The sequence below is a fragment of the Narcine bancroftii genome, chromosome 12, assembly GCF_036971445.1.
Source record: "Narcine bancroftii isolate sNarBan1 chromosome 12, sNarBan1.hap1, whole genome shotgun sequence".
NCBI classification, from domain to species: Eukaryota; Metazoa; Chordata; class Chondrichthyes; order Torpediniformes; family Narcinidae; genus Narcine; species Narcine bancroftii.
Window position 1 is genome coordinate 59,034,493 of NC_091480.1, and position 22,011 is coordinate 59,056,503.

At 54.0% G+C, this 22,011-nt stretch overlaps 1 protein-coding gene across 1 annotated transcript in view; it reads left to right on the forward strand.

Moving 5' to 3' along the window:
- Positions 1 to 22,011, forward strand: part of LOC138747166 (disco-interacting protein 2 homolog B-like) — a 218,102-nt gene that overhangs the window by 190,162 nt on the left and 5,929 nt on the right. Inside the window, 14 exon segments of the mRNA XM_069906148.1 lie at positions 13,216 to 13,343; positions 13,909 to 14,023; positions 14,226 to 14,427; positions 14,888 to 15,000; positions 15,443 to 15,517; positions 15,893 to 16,016; positions 16,341 to 16,462; positions 17,193 to 17,304; positions 17,413 to 17,522; positions 18,372 to 18,502; positions 19,873 to 20,041; positions 20,697 to 20,867; positions 21,379 to 21,440; positions 21,826 to 21,883. Of these exon segments, the coding sequence (XP_069762249.1) occupies positions 13,216 to 13,343; positions 13,909 to 14,023; positions 14,226 to 14,427; positions 14,888 to 15,000; positions 15,443 to 15,517; positions 15,893 to 16,016; positions 16,341 to 16,462; positions 17,193 to 17,304; positions 17,413 to 17,522; positions 18,372 to 18,502; positions 19,873 to 20,041; positions 20,697 to 20,867; positions 21,379 to 21,440; positions 21,826 to 21,883 (1,692 nt within the window).

Consider the following 22,011-nt stretch of genomic DNA (forward strand, 5'->3'; position numbering starts at 1 on the left):
CACAGTGGCAAGCCTGACCCCAACTGTACTGTACCTCAGTGTTACACAGTGACAGACTCGTCCCCACCAGTACTGTACCCCAATGTTACACAGTGACAGACCCGACCCCAACAGTACTGATTCCCGGTGTTACACAGTGACAGACCCATCCCCACCAGTACTGTACCCCAGTGTTACACAGTGACAGAACCGACCCCAACAGTACTGTAACCCGGTGTTACATAGTGACAGACCCGTCCCCACCAGTACTGTATCCCAATGTTACACAGTGACAGACCTGACCCCAATAATACTGTACCCCAGTGTTACACAGTGACAGACCCATGCTCACCAGTTCTGTACCCCAGTTATACACAGTGACAGACCCGACCCCAATTGTACTATATCCCGGTGTTACACAGTGACCAACCTGTCCCCATCAGTACTGTACCCCAGTGTTACACAGTGCCAGACCTGACCCCATCTGTACTGTACCCCAGTGTTACACAGTGACAGACTCATCCCCACCAGTACTGTACCCCAATGTTACACAGTGACAGACCCAACCCCAATTGTACTATATCCCGGTGTTACACAGTGACCAACCTGTCCCCATCAGTACTGTACCCCAGTGTTACATAGTGCCAGACCTGACTCCAACTGTACTGTACCCCAGTGTTACACAGAGACAGACTCGTCCCCACCAGTACTGTACCCCAGTGTTACACAGTGACAGACCTGACCCCAACAGTGCTGTACCCCAGTGTTACACAGTGACAGACCCATCCCCACCAGTACTGTAACCCAGTGTTACATAGTGACAGACCCGTCCCCACCAGTACTGTACCCCAATGTTACACATTGACAGACCCATCCCCACCAGTACTGTTCCCCAATGTTACACAGTGAGAGACCTGACCCCAACAGTACTGTATCCCGGTGTTACACAGTGACAGACTCGTCCCCACCAGTACTGTACCCCAGTGTTACACAGTGCCAGAACTGACCCCAACTGAACTGTACCCCAATGTTACACAGTGATAGACCTGACCCCAACAGTACTGTATCCCGGTGTTACACAGTGATAGACCCATCCCCACTAGTACTGTACCCCAGTGTTACACAGTGACAGACCCGACCCCAACAGTACTACAACCCGGTGTTACATAGTGACAGACCCGTCCCCACCAGAACTGTACCCCAATGTTACACAGTGACAGACCTGACCCCAATAGTGCTGTACCCCATTGTTACACAGTGATAGACCTGACCCCAACTGTACTGTACCCCAGTGTTACACAGTGACAGACCTGACCCCAATAATACTGTACCCCAGTGTTACACAGTGACAGACCCATCCCCACCAGTACTGTACCCCAGTGTTACACAGTGACAGACCCGACACCAACAGTACTGTATCCCGGTGTTACCCTGTGACAGACTCGTCCCCACCAGTACTGTACCCCAGTGTTACACATTGACAGACCCGACCCCAAGAGTACTGTACCCCAGTGTTACACAGTGACAGACCTGACCCCAACTGTACTGTACCCCAGTGTTACACAGTGACAGACTCGTCCGCACCAGTACTGTACCCCAATATTACACAGTGACAGACCGACCAACAGTACTGATTCCCGGTGTTACACAGTGACAGACCCATCCCCACCAGTACTGTACCCCAGTGTTACACAGTCACAGACCCGACCCCAACAGTACTGTAACCCGGTGTTTCATAGTGACAGACCCGTCCCCACCAGTACTGTACCCCAATGTTACACAGTGACAGACCTGACCCCAACAATACTGTACCCCAGTGTTACACAGTGACAGACCCATCCCCACCAGTACTGTACCCCAGTGATACACAGTGATAGACCTGACCCCAACAATACTGTACCCCAGTGTTACACAGTGACAGACCCATCCCCACCAGTACTGTACCCCAGTGATACACAGTGATAGACCCGACCCCAATTGTACTATATCCCGGTGTTACACAGTGACCAACCTGTCCCCATCGGTACTGTACCCCAGTGTTACACCGTGCCAGACCTGACCCCAACTGTACTGTACCCCAGTGTTACACAGTGACAGACTCATCCCCACCAGTACTGTACCCCAATGTTACACAGTGACAGACCCGACCCCAACAGTACTGTATCCTGGTGTTACACAGTGATAGACCCATCCCCACAAGTACTGTACCCCAGTGTTACACAGAGACAGACTCGTCCCCACCAGTACTGTACCCCAATATTACACAGTGACAGACCTGTCCCCATCAGTACTGTACCCCAGTGTTACACAGTGACAGACCTGATCTCAACATTATTGTACCCCAGTGTAATATAGTGACAGACCCGTCCCCACCAATACTGTACACGGGTATTACACAGTGACAGACCTGTCCCCACCAGTACTGTACCCCAATGTTACAAAGTGACGGATCTGACCTCAACAGTACTGTACCCCAGTGTAATACAGTGACTCACCCATCCCCACCAGTACTGTACCCCAGTGTAATACAGTGACTCACCCATCCCCAACAGTACTGTACCCCAGTGTTACACAGTGACAGACCAGACCCCAACAGTACTGTAACCCGGAGTTACATAGTGACAGACCCGTCCCCACCAGTACTGTACCCCAATGTTACACAGTGACAGACCTGACCTCAACAGTACTGTACCCCAGTGTAATACAGTGACATACCCATCCCCAACAGTACTGTACCCCAGTGTTACACAGTGACAGACCCGACCCCAGCAGTACTGTAACCCGGTGTTACATAGTGACAGACCCGTCCCCACCAGTACTGTACCCCAATGTTACACAGTGGCAAGCCTGACCCCAACTGTACTGTACCTCAGTGTTACACAGTGACAGACTCGTCCCCACCAGTACTGTACCCCAGTGTTACACAGTGCCAGACCTGACCCCAACTGTACTGTACCCCAGTGTTACACAGTGACAGACTCATCCCCACCAGTACTGTACCCCAATGTTACACAGTGACAGACCCGACCCCAACGGTACTGTATCCTGGTGTTACACAGTGACAGACCCATCCCCACCAGTACTGTACCCCAGTGTTACACAGAGACAGACTCGTCCCCACCAGTACTGTACCCCAATATTACACAGTGACAGACCTGTCCCCATCAGTACTGTACCCCAGTGTTACACAGTGACAGACCTGACCTCAACATTACTGTACCCCAGTGTAATATAGTTACAGACCCGTCCCCACCAATAGTGTACACGGGTATTACACAGTGACAGACCTGTCCCCACAAGTACTGTACCCCAATGTTACAAAGTGACGGACCTGTCCTCAACAGTACTGTACCCCAGTGTAATATAGTGACAGGCTCGTCCCCACCAGTACTGTACCCCAGTGTAAAACAGTGACTCACCCATCCCCAACAGTACTGTACGCCAGTGTTACACAGTGACAGACCAGACCCCAACAGTACTGTAACCCGGAGTTACATAGTGACAGACCCGTCTCCACCAGTACTGTACTCCAATGTTACACAGTGACAGACCTGTCCCCACCAGTACTGTACCCCAATGTTACACAGTGACAGACCTGACCTCAACAGTACTGTACCCCAGTGTAATACAGTGACATACCCATCCCCAACAGTACTGTACCCCAGTGTTACACATGACAGACCCGACCCCAGCAGTACTGTAACCCGGTGTTACATAGTGACAGACCCGTCCCCACCAGTACTGTACCCCAATGTTACACAGTGACAGACCCATCCCCACCAGTACTGTTCCCCAATGTTACACAGTGAGAGACCTGACCCCAACAGGACTGTATCCCGGTGTTACACAGTGACAGACCCGTCCCCACCAGTACTGTACCCCAATGTTACACAGTGACAGACCTGACCTCAACAGTACTGTACCCCAGTGTAATACAGTGACATACCCATCCCCAACAGTACTGTACCCCAGTGTTACACAGTGACAGACCCGACCCCAGCAGTACTGTAACCCGGTGTTACATAGTGACAGACCCGTCCCCACCAGTACTGTACCCCAATGTTACACAGTGGCAAGCCTGACCCCAACTGTACTGTACCTCAGTGTTACACAGTGACAGACTCGTCCCCACCAGTACTGTACCCCAGTGTTACACAGTGCCAGACCTGACCCCAACTGTACTGTACCCCAGTGTTACACAGTGACAGACTCATCCCCACCAGTACTGTACCCCAATGTTACACAGTGACAGACCCGACCCCAACGGTACTGTATCCTGGTGTTACACAGTGACAGACCCATCCCCACCAGTACTGTACCCCAGTGTTACACAGAGACAGACTCGTCCCCACCAGTACTGTACCCCAATATTACACAGTGACAGACCTGTCCCCATCAGTACTGTACCCCAGTGTTACACAGTGACAGACCTGACCTCAACATTACTGTACCCCAGTGTAATATAGTTACAGACCCGTCCCCACCAATAGTGTACACGGGTATTACACAGTGACAGACCTGTCCCCACCAGTACTGTACCCCAATGTTACAAAGTGACGGACCTGACCTCAACAGTACTGTACCCCAGTGTAATATAGTGACAGGCTCGTCCCCACCAGTACTGTACCCCAGTGTAATACAGTGACTCACCCATCCCCAACAGTACTGTACCCCAGTGTTACACAGTGACAGACCAGACCCCAACAGTACTGTAACCCGGAGTTACATAGTGACAGACCCGTCTCCACCAGTACTGTACTCCAATGTTACACACTGACAGACCAGTCCCCACCAGTACTGTACCCCAATGTTACACAGTGACAGACCTGACCTCAACAGTACTGTACCCCAGTGTAATACAGTGACATACCCATCCCCAACAGTACTGTACCCCAGTGTTACACAGTGACAGACCCGACCCCAGCAGTACTGTAACCCGGTGTTACATAGTGACAGACCCGTCCCCACCAGTACTGTACCCCAATGTTACACAGTGACAGACCCATCCCCACCAGTACTGTTCCCCAATGTTACACAGTGAGAGACCTGACCCCAACAGGACTGTATCCCGGTGTTACACAGTGACAGACTCGTCCCCACCAGAACTGTACCCCAATGTTACACAGTGACAGACCTGACCCCAACTGTACTGTACCCCAGTGTTACACAGTGACAGACTTGTCCCCAACAGTGCTGTACCCCAATGTTACACAGTGATAGACCTGACCCCAACTGGACTGTACCCCAGTGTTACACAGTGACAGACCTGACCCCAACAATATAGTACCCCAGTGTTACACAGTGACAAACCCGACACCAACAGTACTGTATCCCGGTGTTATTAAGTGACAGACTCGTCCCCACCAGTACTGTACCCCAGTGTTATACAGTGACAGACCCGACCCCAACAGTACTGTATCAAGGTGTTACACAGTGACAGACCTGTCGCCATCAGTACTGTACCCCAGTGTTACACAGTGGATGACCTGACCTCAACTGTACTGTACCTCAGTGTTAGACAGTGACAGACTCGTCCCGAACATTACTCCACCCCAATGTTACACAGTGACAGACCTGACCCCAACAGTACTGTATCCCGGTGTTACACAGTAACAGATTCGTCCCCACCAGTACTGTACCCCAATGTTACACAGTGACAGACCAAACCCCAACAGTACTGATTCCCGGTGTTACACAGTGACAGACCCATCCCCACCAGTACTGTACCCCAGTGTTACACAGTGACAGACCCAATCCCAACAGTACTGTAACCCGGTGTTACATAGTGACAGACCCGTCCCCACCAGTACTGTACCCCAATATTACACAGTGACAGACCGACCAACAGTACTGATTCCCGGTGTTACACAGTGACAGACCCATCCCCACCAGTACTGTACCCCAGTGTTACACAGTCACAGACCCGACCCCAACAGTACTGTAACCCGGTGTTTCATAGTGACAGACCCGTCCCCACCAGTACTGTACCCCAATGTTACACAGTGACAGACCTGACCCCAACAATACTGTACCCCAGTGTTACACAGTGACAGACCCATCCCCACCAGTACTGTACCCCAGTGATACACAGTGATAGACCTGACCCCAACAATACTGTACCCCAGTGTTACACAGTGACAGACCCATCCCCACCAGTACTGTACCCCAGTGATACACAGTGATAGACCCGACCCCAATTGTACTATATCCCGGTGTTACACAGTGACCAACCTGTCCCCATCGGTACTGTACCCCAGTGTTACACCGTGCCAGACCTGACCCCAACTGTACTGTACCCCAGTGTTACACAGTGACAGACTCATCCCCACCAGTACTGTACCCCAATGTTACACAGTGACAGACCCGACCCCAACAGTACTGTATCCTGGTGTTACACAGTGATAGACCCATCCCCACAAGTACTGTACCCCAGTGTTACACAGAGACAGACTCGTCCCCACCAGTACTGTACCCCAATATTACAAAGTGACAGACCTGTCCCCATCAGTACTGTACCCCAGTGTTACACAGTGACAGACCTGATCTCAACATTACTGTACCCCAGTGTAATATAGTGACAGACCCGTCCCCACCAATACTGTACACGGGTATTACACAGTGACAGACCTGTCCCCACCAGTACTGTACCCCAATGTTACAAAGTGACGGATCTGACCTCAACAGTACTGTACCCCAGTGTAATATAGTGACAGGCTCGTCCCCACCAGTACTGTACCCCAGTGTAATACAGTGACTCACCCATCCCCAACAGTACTGTACCCCAGTGTTACACAGTGACAGACCAGACCCCAACAGTACTGTAACCCGGAGTTACATAGTGACAGACCCGTCTCCACCAGTACTGTACCCCAATGTTACACAGGGACAGACCTGTCCCCACCAGTACTGTACCCCAATGTTACACAGTGACAGACCTGACCTCAACAGTACTGTACCCCAGTGTAATACAGTGACATACCCATCCCCAACAGTACTGTACCCCAGTGTTACACAGTGACAGACCCGACCCCAGCAGTACTGTAACCCGGTGTTACATAGTGACAGACCCGTCCCCACCAGTACTGTACCCCAATGTTACACAGTGACAGACCCATCCCCACCAGTACTGTACCCCAGTGTTACACAGTGACAGACCCGACCCCAACAGTACTACAACCCCGTGTTACATAGTGACAGTCCCGTCCCCACCAGAACTGTACCCCAATGTTACACAGTGACAGACCTGACCCCAACCGTGCTGTACCCCAATGTTACACAGTGATAGACCTTACCCCAACTGTACTGTACCCCAGTGTTACACAGTGACAGACCTGACCCCAATAATACTGTACCCCAGTGTTACACAGTGACAGACCCATCCCCACCAGTACTGTACCCCAGTGTTACACAGTGACAGACCCGACACCAACAGTACTGTATCCCGGTGTTACCCAGTGACAGACTCGTCCTCACCAGTACTGTACCCCAGTGTTACACATTGACAGACCCGACCCCAAGAGTACTGTACCCCAGTGTTACACAGTGACAGACCTGACCCCAACTGTACTGTAACCCAGTGTTACACAGTGACAGACTCGTCCGCACCAGTACTGTACCCCAATGTTACACAGTGACAGACCCGACCCCAACAGTACTGTTACCCGGTGTTACACAGTGACAGACCCATCCCCACCAGTACTGTATCCCAGTGTTACAAAGTGACAGACTCGTCCCCACCAGTACTGTACCCCAATGTTACACAGTGACAGACCCGAACCCAACAGTACTGTACCCCAGTGTGACACAGTGACAGACCTAACCCGAACAGTACTGTACCTCAGTGTTACACAGTAACTGACCCGTACCCACCAGTACTGTAACCCGGTGTAACAGAATGACAGACCCGTCCCCACCTGTACTGTACCCCAATGTTACACAGTGACAGACCTGACCCCAACAATACTGTACCCCAGTGTTACACAGTGACAGACCCATCCCCACCAGTTCTGTACCCCAGTTATACACAGTGACAAACCCAACCCCAATTGTACTATATCCCGGTGTTACACAGTGACCAACCTGTCCCCATCAGTACTGTACCCCAGTGTTACACAGTGCCAGACCTGACCCCATCTGAACTGTACCCCAGTGTTACACAGTGACAGACTCATCCCCACCAGTACTGTACCCCAATGTTACACAGTGACAGACCCAACCCCAATTGTACTATATCCCGGTGTTACACAGTGACCAACCTGTCCCCATCAGTACTGTACACCAGTGTTACATTGTGCCAGACCTGACTCCAACTGTACTGTACCCCAGTGTTACACAGAGACAGACTCGTCCCCACCAGTACTGTACCCCAATGTTACACAGTGACAGACCTGTCCCCATCAGTACTGTACCCCAGTGTTACACAGTGATAGACCCATCCCCACAAGTACAGTACCCCAGTGTTACACAGAGACAGACTCGTCCCCACCAGTACTGTACCCCAATATTACACAGTGACAGACCTGTCCCCATCAGTACTGTACCCCAGTGTTACACAGTGACAGACCTGATCTCAACATTACTGTACCCCAGTGTAATATAGTGACAGACCCGTCCCCACCAATACTGTACACGGGTATTACACAGTGACAGACCTGTCCCCACCAGTACTGTACCCCAATGTTACAAAGTGACGGATCTGACCTCAACAGTACTGTACCCCAGTGTAATATAGTGACAGGCTCGTCCCCACCAGTACTGTACCCCAGTGTAATACAGTGACTCACCCATCCCCAACAGTACTGTACCCCAGTGTTACACAGTGACAGACCAGACCCCAACAGTACTGTAACCCGGAGTTACATAGTGACAGACCCGTCCCCACCAGTACTGTACCCCAATGTTACACAGTGACAGACCTGACCTCAACAGTACTGTACCCCAGTGTAATACAGTGACATACCCATCCCCAACAGTACTGTACCCCAGTGTTACACAGTGACAGACCCGACCCCAGCAGTACTGTAACCCGGTGTTACATAGTGACAGACCCGTCCCCACTAGTTCTGTACCCCAGTGTTACACAGTGACAGACCCGACCCCAACAGTACTACAACCCGGTGTTACATAGTGACAGACCCGTCCCCACCAGAACTGTACCCCAATGTTACACAGTGACAGACCTGACCCCAACAGTGCTGTACCCCAATGTTACACAGTGATAGACCTGACCCCAACTGTACTGTACCCCATTGTTACACAGTGACAGACCTGACCCCAATAATACTGTTCCCCAGTGTTACACAGTGACAGACCCATCCCCACCAGTACTGTACCCCAGTGTTACACAGTGACAGACCCGACACCAACAGTACTGTATCCCGGTGTTACCCAGTGACAGACTCGTCCCCACCAGTACTGTACCCCAGTGTTACACATTGACAGACCCGACCCCAAGAGTACTGTACCCCAGTGTTACACAGTGACAGACCTGACCCCAACTGTACTGTAACCCAGTGTTACACAGTGACAGACTCGTCCGCACCAGTACTGTACCCCAATGTTACACAGTGACAGACCCGACCCCAACAGTACTGTTACCCGGTGTTACACAGTGACAGACCCATCCCCACCAGTACTGTATCCCAGTGTTACAAAGTGACAACTCGTCCCCACCAGTACTGTACCCCAATGTTACACAGTGACAGACCCGACCCCAACAGTACTGATTCCCGGTGTTACACAGTGACAGACCCATCCCCACCAGTACTGTACCCCAGTGTTACACAGTGACAGACCCGACCCCAACAGTACTGTAACCCGGTGTTACATAGTGACAGACCCGTCCCCACCAGTACTGTACCCCAATGTTACACAGTGACAGACCTGACCCCAACAATACTGTACCCCAGTGTTACACAGTGACAGACCCATCCCCACCAGTTCTGTACCCCAGTTATACACAGTGACAAACCCAACCCCAATTGTACTATATCCCGGTGTTACACAGTGACCAACCTGTCCCCATCAGTACTGTACCCCAGTGTTACACAGTGCCAGACCTGACCCCATCTGAACTGTACCCCAGTGTTACACAGTGACAGACTCATCCCCACCAGTACTGTACCCCAATGTTACACAGTGACAGACCCAACCCCAATTGTACTATATCCCGGTGTTACACAGTGACCAACCTGTCCCCATCAGTACTGTACCCCAGTGTTACATTGTGCCAGACCTGACTCCAACTGTACTGTACCCCAGTGTTACACAGAGACAGACTCGTCCCCACCAGTACTGTACCCCAATGTTACACAGTGACAGACCTGTCCCCATCAGTACTGTACCCCAGTGTTACACAGTGACAAACCTGACCTCAACAGTACTGTACCCCAGTGTAATATAGTGACAGACCCGTCCCCACCAATACCGTACACGGGTGTTACACAGTGACAGACCTGTCCCCACCAGAACTGTACCCCAATGTTACACAGTGACTGACCTGACCCCAACAGTGCTGTACCCCATTGTTACACAGTGATAGACCTGACCCCAACTGTACTGTACCCCAGTGTTACACAGTGACAGACCTGACCCCAATAATACTGTACCCCAGTGTTACACAGTGACAGACCCATCCCCACCAGTACTGTACCCCAGTGTTACACAGTGACAGACCCGACACCAACAGTACTTTATCCCGGTGTTACCCAGTGACAGACTCGTCCCCACCAGTACTGTACCCCAGTGTTACACATTGACAGACCCGACCCCAAGAGTACTGTACCCCAGTGTTACACAGTGACAGACCTGACCCCAACTGTACTGTACCCCAGTGTTACACAGTGACAGACTCGTCCCCACCAGTACTGTACCCCAGTGTTACACATTGACAGACCCGACCCCAAGAGTACTGTACCCCAGTGTTACACAGTGACAGACCTGACCCCAACTGTACTGTACCCCAGTGTTACACAGTGACAGACCCGACCCCAACAGTACTGTTACCCGGTGTTACACAGTGACAGACCCATCCCCACCAGTACTGTATCCCAGTGTTACACAGTGACAGACTCGTCCCCACCAGTACTGTACCCCAATGTTACACAGTGACAGACCCGACCCCAACAGTACTGTACCCCAGTGTGACACAGTGACAGACCTAACCCGAACAGTACTGTACCTCAGTGTTACACAGTAACTGACCCGTACCCACCAGTACTGTAACCCGGTGTTACATAATGACAGACCCGTCCCCACCTGTACTGTACCCCAATGTTACACAGTGGCAAGCCTGACCCCAACTGTACTGTACCTCAGTGTTACACAGTGACAGACTCGTCCCCACCAGTACTGTACCCCAATGTTACACAGTGACAGACCCGACCCCAACAGTACTGATTCCCGGTGTTACACAGTGACAGACCCATCCCCACCAGTACTGTACCCCAGTGTTACACAGTGACAGAACCGACCCCAACAGTACTGTAACCCGGTGTTACATAGTGACAGACCCGTCCCCACCAGTACTGTATCCCAATGTTACACAGTGACAGACCTGACCCCAATAATACTGTACCCCAGTGTTACACAGTGACAGACCCATGCTCACCAGTTCTGTACCCCAGTTATACACAGTGACAGACCCGACCCCAATTGTACTATATCCCGGTGTTACACAGTGACCAACCTGTCCCCATCAGTACTGTACCCCAGTGTTACACAGTGCCAGACCTGACCCCATCTGTACTGTACCCCAGTGTTACACAGTGACAGACTCATCCCCACCAGTACTGTACCCCAATGTTACACAGTGACAGACCCAACCCCAATTGTACTATATCCCGGTGTTACACAGTGACCAACCTGTCCCCATCAGTACTGTACCCCAGTGTTACATAGTGCCAGACCTGACTCCAATTGTACTATATCCCGGTGTTACACAGTGACCAACCTGTCCCCATCAGTACTGTACCCCAGTGTTACACAGTGCCAGACCTGACCCCATCTGTACTGTACCCCAGTGTTACACAGTGACAGACTCATCCCCACCAGTACTGTACCCCAATGTTACACAGTGACAGACCTGTCCCCATCAGTACTGTACCCCAGTGTTACACAGTGACAGACCTGACGTCAACAGTACTGTACCCCAGTGTAATATAGTGACAGACCCGTCCCCACCAATACTGTACACGGGTGTTACACAGTGACAGACCTGTCCCCTCCAGTACTGTACCCCAATGTTACACAGTGACAGACCTGTCCCCATCAGTACTGTACCCCAGTGTTACACAGTGACAGACCTGACGTCAACAGTACTGTACCCCAGTGTAATATAGTGACAGACCCATCCCCACCAGTACTGTACCCCAGTGTAATACAGTGACAGATCCGACCCCAATTGTACTATATCCCGGTGTTACACAGTATCCGACCTGTCCCCATCAGTACTGTACCCCAGTGTTTCACAGTGCCAGACCTGACCCCAACTGTACTGTACCCCAGTGTTACACAGTGACAGACCTGACCCCAACAGTGCTGTACCCCAGTGTTACACAGTGACAGACCCATCCCCACCAGTACTGTACCCCAATGTTACACAGTGACAGACCTGACCCCAACATTACTGTACCCCAGTGTTACACAGTGACAGACCCATCCCTACCAGTACTGTACCCCAGTGTTACACAGTGACAGACCCGACCCCAACAGTACTGTATCCCGGTGTTACACAGTGACAGACCTGTCCCCATTAGTACTGTACCCCAGTGTTACACAGTGGCAGACCTGACCCCAACTGTACTGTACCTCAGTGTTACACAGTGACAGACTTGTCCCCACCAGTACTGTACCCCAATGTTACACAGTGACAGATCTGACCCCAACAGTACTGTATCCCGGTGTTACACAGTGACAGACTTGTCCCCACCAGTACTGTACCCCAATGTTACACAGTGACAGACCTGACCCCAACAGTAGTACTGTACCCCAGTGTTACACAGTGACAGACTCGTCCCCACCAGTACTGTACCCCAATGTTACACAGTGACAGACCTGACCCCAACAGTACTGTATCCTGGTGTTACACAGTGACAGACTCGTCCCCACCGGTACTGTACCCCAATGTTACACAGTGACAGACCTGACCCCAACAGTACTGTTCCAGCACAGTGACATACCCGTCCCTGCCAATACACTACCCCGATGTTAACTGCGTCTCTCTCTTTTTCTGTACAGGGTGGTCTTCTCTACGTGGTGGGGAAGGTGGATGGGCTGCTGATGGTGAGTGGCCGCAGACATAATTCAGATGATATTGTGGCCACTGCACTTGCAGTAGAACCCATGAAGACAGTGTACCGCGGCAGGTGAGCATCTCCAACCTTACCTCCGACTGCTCCCCCTCCCTTCTCCGTCCCTCTTTTTGCATCTCCTCCTTCCTTCTCTCTCCCTTGTAAATCCCTCCCAACTTTCCTCCCTCCCCATCCTTATCCCTATCAATCTCATTACCCCACACCATTCGCTCTTATTCCAAATCTCTCTCTCCCCACTCTCTCTCTCCCCACTCTCTCTCTCCCACTCTCTCTCCCCCACTCTCTCTCCCCCACTCTCTCTCCCACCTCTCTCTCTCCCCCTCTCTCTCCCCCCACTCTCTCTCTCCCCCACTCTCTCTCTCCCCCAATCTCTCTCTCTTCCCCCCACTCTCTCTCTCTCCCCCCACTCTCTCTCCCACTCTCTCCCCCCCACTCTCTCTCTCCCCCCACTCTCTCTCTCCCCCCACTCTCTCTCTCCCCCCACTCTCTCTCTCTCCCCCCACTCTCTCTCTCTTCCCCCCACTCTCTCTCTCTCCCCCCACTCTCTCTCTCTTCCCCACTCTCACTCTCTCTCTCTCCCCTTCTTCCCCCCTCTCTCCCCCCCAACGTGTCTCCCCAGGATCGCTGTGTTCTCAGTGACGGTGTTTTACGATGAGCGGGTGGTTGTTGTTGTGGAGCAACGTCCGGACGTGTCTGAGGAAGAGAGTTTCCAGTGGATGAGTCGAGTGCTACAGGTACGATGCAGGCGGATGCCCATCTTCTATCTCCCAGCCTTCCTCCCTCTACCTCCACCCACTCATGTCAGGAGGGAAAACTTCACAGATCGTGGTCAACTTAATGATGGTGCATCTACCCTCTCTCTCCCCAACATCCTTTCTCTCTCTCCCTCTATACTCCTCTCCCCCACTCTATCCCCTCACCCACACCCAACCGCAGGCCATCGACAGTATTCACCAGGTTGGGGTCTATTGCCTGGCGCTGGTCCCAGCCAACACTCTCCCGAAGACGCCGCTGGGCGGCATCCACATCTCGCAGACCAAGCAGCGTTTCACAGAGGGTTGTCTGCACCCCTGCAACGTCCTGCTCTGCCCGCACACCTGTGTCACCAACCTGCCAAAACCTCGACAAAAGCAGCCAGGTATGCAGAGAGTAATCCCTCTGACCCATCACCTCGCGCACGTCACTGGCCAGTCCCATCTCACCATCCCCTTACACCACCACCCCACCCTCCATACCATCCCATCACACACTCACGGAGTCAGAAACAGTGAAGCTCCCTCCTCACTGTCCCATTACAGACTCACGGGGTCAGACACAGAGTGGAGCTCCATCCCCACCGAACCATCAAACACTCCCAGGGTCAAACACCATCCCATCACATACTCCCGGGTTCAGACACAGAGTGAATCTCCCTCCACACCGTTTCATCACACACTCCTGGGTCAGAGACAGAGTGAAGCTCCCTCCACACCATCCCATCACACACTCCCAGTGTGTGTGTTCACACACAGACCCGGTGTCAGTACTTCACACACAGTGTGAAGCTCTGTCCGCACTCTGTGTTCTGAAGGCTGACCTCTGAACTTTGATCCCCATAGCTGGTGTTGGACCGGCATCCATGATGGTTGGAAACCTGGTGGCTGGGAAGAGAATTGCCCAGGCCTCTGGACGGGAGCTGTGTCTGGCGGAGGAACAGGAGCCTGTACACACGGTCAGATGTCCCTGCCCGTTGGGCTTGGGCATTGGTGGGCTTCATTTGGGAGTTGGGGTTGGGGAGGTCAGGGTGGGGAGATCATGGTCAAAGTAGAACGTTCAGTTGGGTGTGGGATAAGGGTGATGTATTCAGGGTAGGATTAAGGCTCAGGGTGGATGTTTGGGTGGGGTTAGAGTTGGGGTCAGGTCGGGACATTCAGTGTCGTTGTTGGGGCGTCAGGGTTGTGCCTGGGATCAGGGTGAGTTGTCAGGGGTCAGGATGGTGTCTGGGGTCAGAGTTCGGGTCAGGATGGGATCCGTGGGCAGGATGGTGTCCGGGGTCAGGGTGGGGTCCGGGATCAGGATGGTGCCTGGGGTCAGGGTGGGGTGTCAGGAGTCAGAAGTCAGGGTGGGGCATCTGGGGTTAGGCCGATCCTCATTCTCTCTCCTTTCCGCCCAAGTACCTGTCGGAGATCCTACAGAGCCGAGCTCAGACCTCCCCTGACCACACGCTCTACATCCTCCTCGGACCCAAGGTATGTGGGAGCTGGAACAGGAAGATCCCACGGTCCACCCTCCGTGCCTCACTGCCCCTCTGTCTGTCTCCACCCCTATCCCCACCTCAGCGACCATTGTCCACCCTCCCTCACCTCCAGGATCCACTCCCAATTATCCAGCATTTTGTCTAATCCCTCATGTTTGATTCTAATCATCCCCCTCTCCCCTTCCCTCTCTCTCTCCCCTTCCCTCTTTCTCTCCCCTTCCCTCTCTCCCCTTCCCTCTCTCTCTCCCCTTCCCTCTCTCTCTCCCCTTCCCTCTCTCTCTCCTTTCCCCTCTCTCCCCTTCCCCCTCTCTCCCCCTCCACCTCTTCCCCCCCCTCCCTCTCTCTCCCCCTCCCACCCCCATAACAGGGCACCACGGTGGGAACGCTCTCCTGCCTCCAGCTCCACCGTCGAGCGGAAAGAATTGCCTCCGTGCTGATGGAGAGGGGACACTGCAACACTGGGGATGTGGTCGCACTCCTCTACCCTCCCGGTACTGTGCAGGGGAAGGTGGGGTGGCCGAGAGGAAGGGACAGAGGGATGACGGGGGTGGAGAGGAGGGGACGGAGGCGGGGGAGGAAAGGACAGTGAACATGGAGAGTAGGGGATGCTGGGGGGGGGGAAAAAGCAGACGGCGAGGGGGGAAGCGGAGGGTATGGAGGGGTGAAGCAGATGGAGAGAGGGAGGAGCAGAGGCGAGGAGGGAGGGTCTGCGAGGGTAAAAGATGACTAAACCTCCTGCCCTGGTAGGAAGTTTTTGTGGGGTCATGTGTTTGGGGAATGGAGGTGGGGTTATTCACCTCTCTCTCCCACACCAGGCCTGGAGCTGATCTCTGCTTTCTATGGATGTCTGTATTGTGGCTGTGTACCTGTCACAGTGCGGCCCCCACACCCCCAGAACCTCTCCGGGACCCTCCCCACTGTCAAGATGATCCTCGAGGTGAGTGTTCCCCCATCTCTCACTCGCCACCTTCCAATCTCCCCTCCCTCTTTGAATCATCCCCTTCCCCCTCTCTCTCCCCTTCCCCCTCTCTCTCCCCTTCCCCCACTCTCTCCCCTTCCCCCACTCTCTCCCCTTCCCCCACTCTCTCCCCTTCCCCCACTCTCTCCCCTTCCCCCACTCTCTCCCCTTCCCCTCTCTCTCCCCTTTCCCTCTCTCTCCCTTCCCCCTCTCTCCCTTCCCCCCCTCTCTCTCTCCCTTCCCCCCCTCTCTCTCCCTTCCCCCTCTCTCTCTCCCTTCCCCCTCTCTCTCTCCCTTCCCCCTCTCTCTCTCCCCTTCCCCCTCTCTCCCCTTCCCCCTCTCTCTCCCCTTCCCCTCTCTCTCCCCTTCCCCCTCTCTCTCCCCTTCCCCCTCTCTCCCCCCCTCTCTCTCCCCTTCTCCCCCTCTCTCCCCTTCCCCCTCTCTCTCCCCTTCCCCTCTCTCTCCCCTTCCCCCTCTCTCTCCCCTTCCCCCTCTCTCCCCCCCTCTCTCTCCCCTTCTCCCTCTCTCTCCCCTTCCCTCCTCTCCCCTTCCCCTCTTCCCCTCCCCCCTCATTCTCCCTCTCTCCATTCACCCTTTCTCCTCCCCCTCTCTCTCCCCTCCCCCATCCCTCTCACTCACCCCCATAGTAAGGTCAATAAGCTGAAGTGTGTTTTGATACCCCCCTTTCTCTCCACCCCCACCCCAACAGGTTAGCCGGGTGGGGTGTGTCCTGACCACACAGCTCCTTGGCCGACTGCTACGTTCTAAGGAAGCCTCAGCCACAGTGGATCCTCGGAGCTGGCCCCAGCTCATCGAGACAGGTAGGCTGCACGGGGACCTTTGGGAGGGGGGTGGCTGGTGCCGGCCATGGCAGCAGATAACGGTTCCCTACCTCCCCCTCCCCTGAACTGTCCACTCTCCCTTCCCAGACGACCTTCCGCGCAAACGGCTGCCCAGCATCTACACCCCTCCCACTGCGGAGATGTTGGCCTACCTGGACTTCAGCGTGTCCACCACAGGAATGCTGACTGGTGTCAAGGTAAGGGGGGGGCGGGGCTTTAACCATCTCTGCACACCCCGTCTAGACCTCCTGCCCCGTCTAGACCTCCTGCCCCATCTAGACCTCCTGTCCCGTCTAGACATCCTGCTTTCTTCCCCCATCTAGCCTTCCTGCCCCGTCTAGGCTTCTTGCCTTTATCTAGACTTTAGACTTCCTGCCTTTGTCTAGACTTCCTGTCTTTGTCTAGGCTTTCTGCCTGTCAAGACCTCCTGCCCCATTTAGACTTCCTGCTTCCTGCCCCAGTCTAGGCATCCTGCCCCCATCTAAGCATCCTGCTCCCGTCTAGGCTTCCTGCCTTTGTCTAGACTTCCTGCCCCCGTCTTGGCGTCCTGCTCCCGTCTAGGCTTCCTGCCTTTGTCTAGACCTCCTGCCCCATCTCGACTTCCTGCCCCCGTCTTGGCGTCCTGCCCCCGTCTAGACTTTCTGCCTTTGTCAAGACCTCCTGTTACTTGCCCTGTCCAGACCTTGTGCCTTTGTCTTGACCTCCTGCCCCCATCTGGAAACTCCATCCCCGTCTAGAAACTCTATCCCTGTCAGGACCCAAGACCTTGGGAACACAGCATCAAGGTAAGATACTGTTCACCCGGTTTGACAAGCGCAAAGCACTTCCCTGTCCGAATACTCCACTCATGCCGTGATACTTTCCCTCCTCCCCACCCCCATCACCAGATTCACCCTAGACCAGTACCCTAATACCCCTATCTCTCTCCACCCCTCTCACCCCCTCTCTTTCCCCCTCTCCACTCTCTCTTCCCCCTCCCCAAACACCAATCTCCCTACCTCCCCAAACACCAATCTCCCTACCCCCCCACCTTACACTCCCACCAGATATCCCATGGAGCGGTGTCTGCACTGTGCCGGGCGGTGAAGCTGCAGTGTGAACTCTACCCATCACGCCAGGTCGCTGTGTGTCTCGACCCGTACAGAGGGTTTGGCTTTGCTCTCTGGTGTCTCTGTGGGTGAGCTGTTCTGCGCAGGGTGTGTCGTGGTTGGTGTTGGGTCCAGTCGTGGAGTGTTGTGGAACAGGGAGACCTCTGGGTACAGGGACTGATACGGTGAACGGTGGGGAGTGTTGTAGAACAGGGAGACCTCGGGGTACGGGGACTGACAAGGTGAACGGTGGGGAGTGTTGTAGAACAAAGAGACCTCAGGGTACGGGAACTGACACAGTGAACAGTGGGGAGTGTTGTAGAACAAAGAGACCTCAGGGTACGAGGACTGACACGGTGAACGATGCAGAGTGTTGTAGAACAGAGAGACCTCGGGGTACGGGGACTGACACGGTAAATGATGGAGAGTGTTGTAGAACAGAGAGACCTCGGGGTACGGGGACTGACACGGTGAATGATGGGGAGTGTTATGGAGCAGGGAGACCTCGGGGTATGGGAACTGACACGGTGAATGGTGGGAAGTGTTATTGATGCCTCCATGGGTCAGGGCACTGAGTCCAGGAGCAGGGGTGCCCTGTTACAACTGTTCAGGACATTGGGGAGTCCACACTTGGAGTATTGCGCACAGTTCTGGGCACCCAGCTGTGGGAAAGATGTTACTGAGCTGGAAAGTGGCAAGAAAGATTCACCAGGATGTTCCCGGGACTGGAGGGCTGGAGTTACAGGGAGAGGCTGGAGTGGAGGAGGCTGAGGGGGGTCCTTATAGATGTTTATAAAACCATGAGGGGCATGGATAAGGTGGCTGGTTACAGTATTTTCCCCAGAGTCAGGGAATCGAAAACTAGAGCGCACAGATTTAAGGGGAGAGATTTAAAGGGGACCTGAGGGACACCTTCTTCACACAGAGGGGAGGGTGTGTGGAATGAGCTGGAAGTGGTGGAGGTGGGGACAATTACACTGTTTAACAGACATTTGGACTGGTCCGTGGATGGGAAAGGTTTGGAGGGAGATGGGCCGGGCGCAGGGAAGCAGGATTGGTTGGTATGGATGAGATGGGCCATGCCTTCGAACTCTGACTCTCCATGTTTCTGGGTCATGAGGGCTCATGGACGTGCTGTGGGTGGGGTGACTGTGACCTGTCTTGTACAGGTCTAGGCTGCACTGAAGGGGTGTGCCCAACTGTCCAATGCCGGGTGAACAGGGATCTAGGCCACGTTGTGGGTTAGGTGTAGTGTCTCCAATGGAGCCCTTTCCAGTACAGGGTGCACGGGTTCTGGCCTGCGGATGAGGTGCAGCAACCTGCGCCACTCAAGGAAAGCACAGGTCTGGGCTGGTGCAGTTGCTGTGATGCAGTGCATCCCGTTCAGTGCAATGTGCACGTGGCCCAGGCCTGTGCTGCGGTCTGTGTGTGCTGCATCTAACGTTGTCCTGTCCTGCAGCGTCTATGCGGGACACCAGTCGATGCTGATTTCCCCGGTAGAGCTGGACACCAATCCGTCCCTGTGGCTGAGCGCAGTCAGCCAGTACAAGATCCGGGACACCTTCTGCTGCTACCCAGTGATGGAGGTCTGCACACGAGGGCTGGGCATGCAAGCCCAGAATCTCAAGGTGAGCTGGTCCCATCCCCACAGCCACTGAGTGGCCGGCTGCAGAGTCCGAGCTCTTCCTCAGTGGGGTCGGAATTTTGTTTTAAATTTAGACGTACAGGCTGTTAACAGGCCCTTTCAGCGCATGAGTTCGTGCTGCCCAATTACAACCAGTTAACCAACAATCCCCGCTACGTTTTGAAGGGTGGGAGGAAACTGGAGCCACCAGGGAAAATCCACACAGACACAAGGAGAACATACAAACTCCTCACAGACAGTGCGGGATTGAACCCCGGTCCCAATCGCTGGCGTTGTAACAGCTAAGCATTACGCCCACTGTGCCACCCTTTGTGGAAGGGCAGCATGAGCTGAGGTGATAGAGTCGGTAAGGTTGTTTGCTTTGTCAGATCAGTTCATGAGGAAGGTAGTGTCATTGGTTGGTTAGTTTGATTGATCAGTTGGCTGGATCGGTCAGTTGATCGCAGCTCAGTGGGTTAGACAGGTCCATGAGTTGGTTCGGTGGATTGGCTATTGGTACACGGGACATGTCGGGGAGACGGGGCGTGGGTCAGATTGACGAGTTAGTTGTGCCGTAGGTCAGATGGGATTGGTCACTTGGGTGGGGAGGTGTTGTTCTGTGTCATGTTCCATCCTCACTCTGCCTTCCCGGGCCACAGGCCAGAGGGGTAAACCTATCGTGCGTGCGGACCTGTGTGGTGGTGGCAGAGGAGCGTGCCCGCATCGCACTTACGCAGTCCTTCTCCAAGCTCTTCAAGGACCTCGGCCTCTCGCCCCGAGCAGTTAGCACCACATTCGGATCCAGAGTCAACATTGCTATGTGCTTACAGGTCAGTGACTGGGGTAAAGGGTCACCCCGGTCATGTGGTTATGGGGTGTCATTAAGGGTCGGCGGTGGGAGTTAGTGCATTGATCACTGAGAATCTGGGATCGCGGAGGGTCAAAGACCATGGGAAGATGATGCTTGGGGTCAAGACCCTTGGGATGGGAAAGATCAAGTCACCAATAGAGGTCAAAGGTAAGGAACAGAGGTCAACACTCCTCTGGTCCACCTCCTGCCCACTGACCTGTTGACCCCCCTCCAACACCACGGCAGTCTGGCATGGCAAACAGGATGATCCTATGGACTGCTCATGACAAGATGCCTGGCAGTGCCATCACCTGGCGGCAGGGAGGAGTTACAGCATATTGTTAACAGGAAATGTTGGGCCTGGGGGTGGGAGATAACTGGGCAAGAGAGAGCGTCAACCGAGGTGGGGGTGGGAGGACACGGAAATGAGAGGGACGGTGCCAATCGCCACACACATCTCACTCTCACCCCCTCCATCAACATCCCTGCAGGGCACAACAGGACCCGACCCAACCACAGTCTACGTCGACCTGAAGGCACTGAGGCACGATAGGTAGGTGTGCGGGTGTGGTCTGACCCAGGGATACAGAGACAAGAACTGGGCACAGTGCTCCCGGTGTGGTCTGACCCAGGGACACAGAGACAGGAACTGGGCACGGTGCTCCCAGTGTGATCTGACCCATGGATAGGGATACGGGAACTGTGCACGGAGCTCCTGGTGTGGTCTGGCCCAGGGACACGGCGACAGGAACTGGGTACGGTGCTCCCGGTGTGGTCTGGCCCATTGATAGGGAGACGGGAATTGTGCACGGTGTTCCCGGTGTGGTCTGACCCAGGGATACAGGGACTGGAACTTGGTGCAGTGAGTTCCTGCAGAGAGCTGGGGTCTTGGTGTGAGGGGTTGATTTCGGAGTCATAGCTGACGGATTCTGTTACAGGGTGAGGTTGGTCGAACGTGGAGCCCCACAGAGTCTCCCCCTAATCGAATCAGGCAAGGTAGGACCCTCCCTCCCTCGTCCCACTGTACAACCTCCCTCAGTCCTCCCCCATCACTCTGTCTTTCCCCACCCCCTCTCTCTCCCTTCCCTCTTCAACCTCCATCACCCTTCTCTGTCCTCTTTACC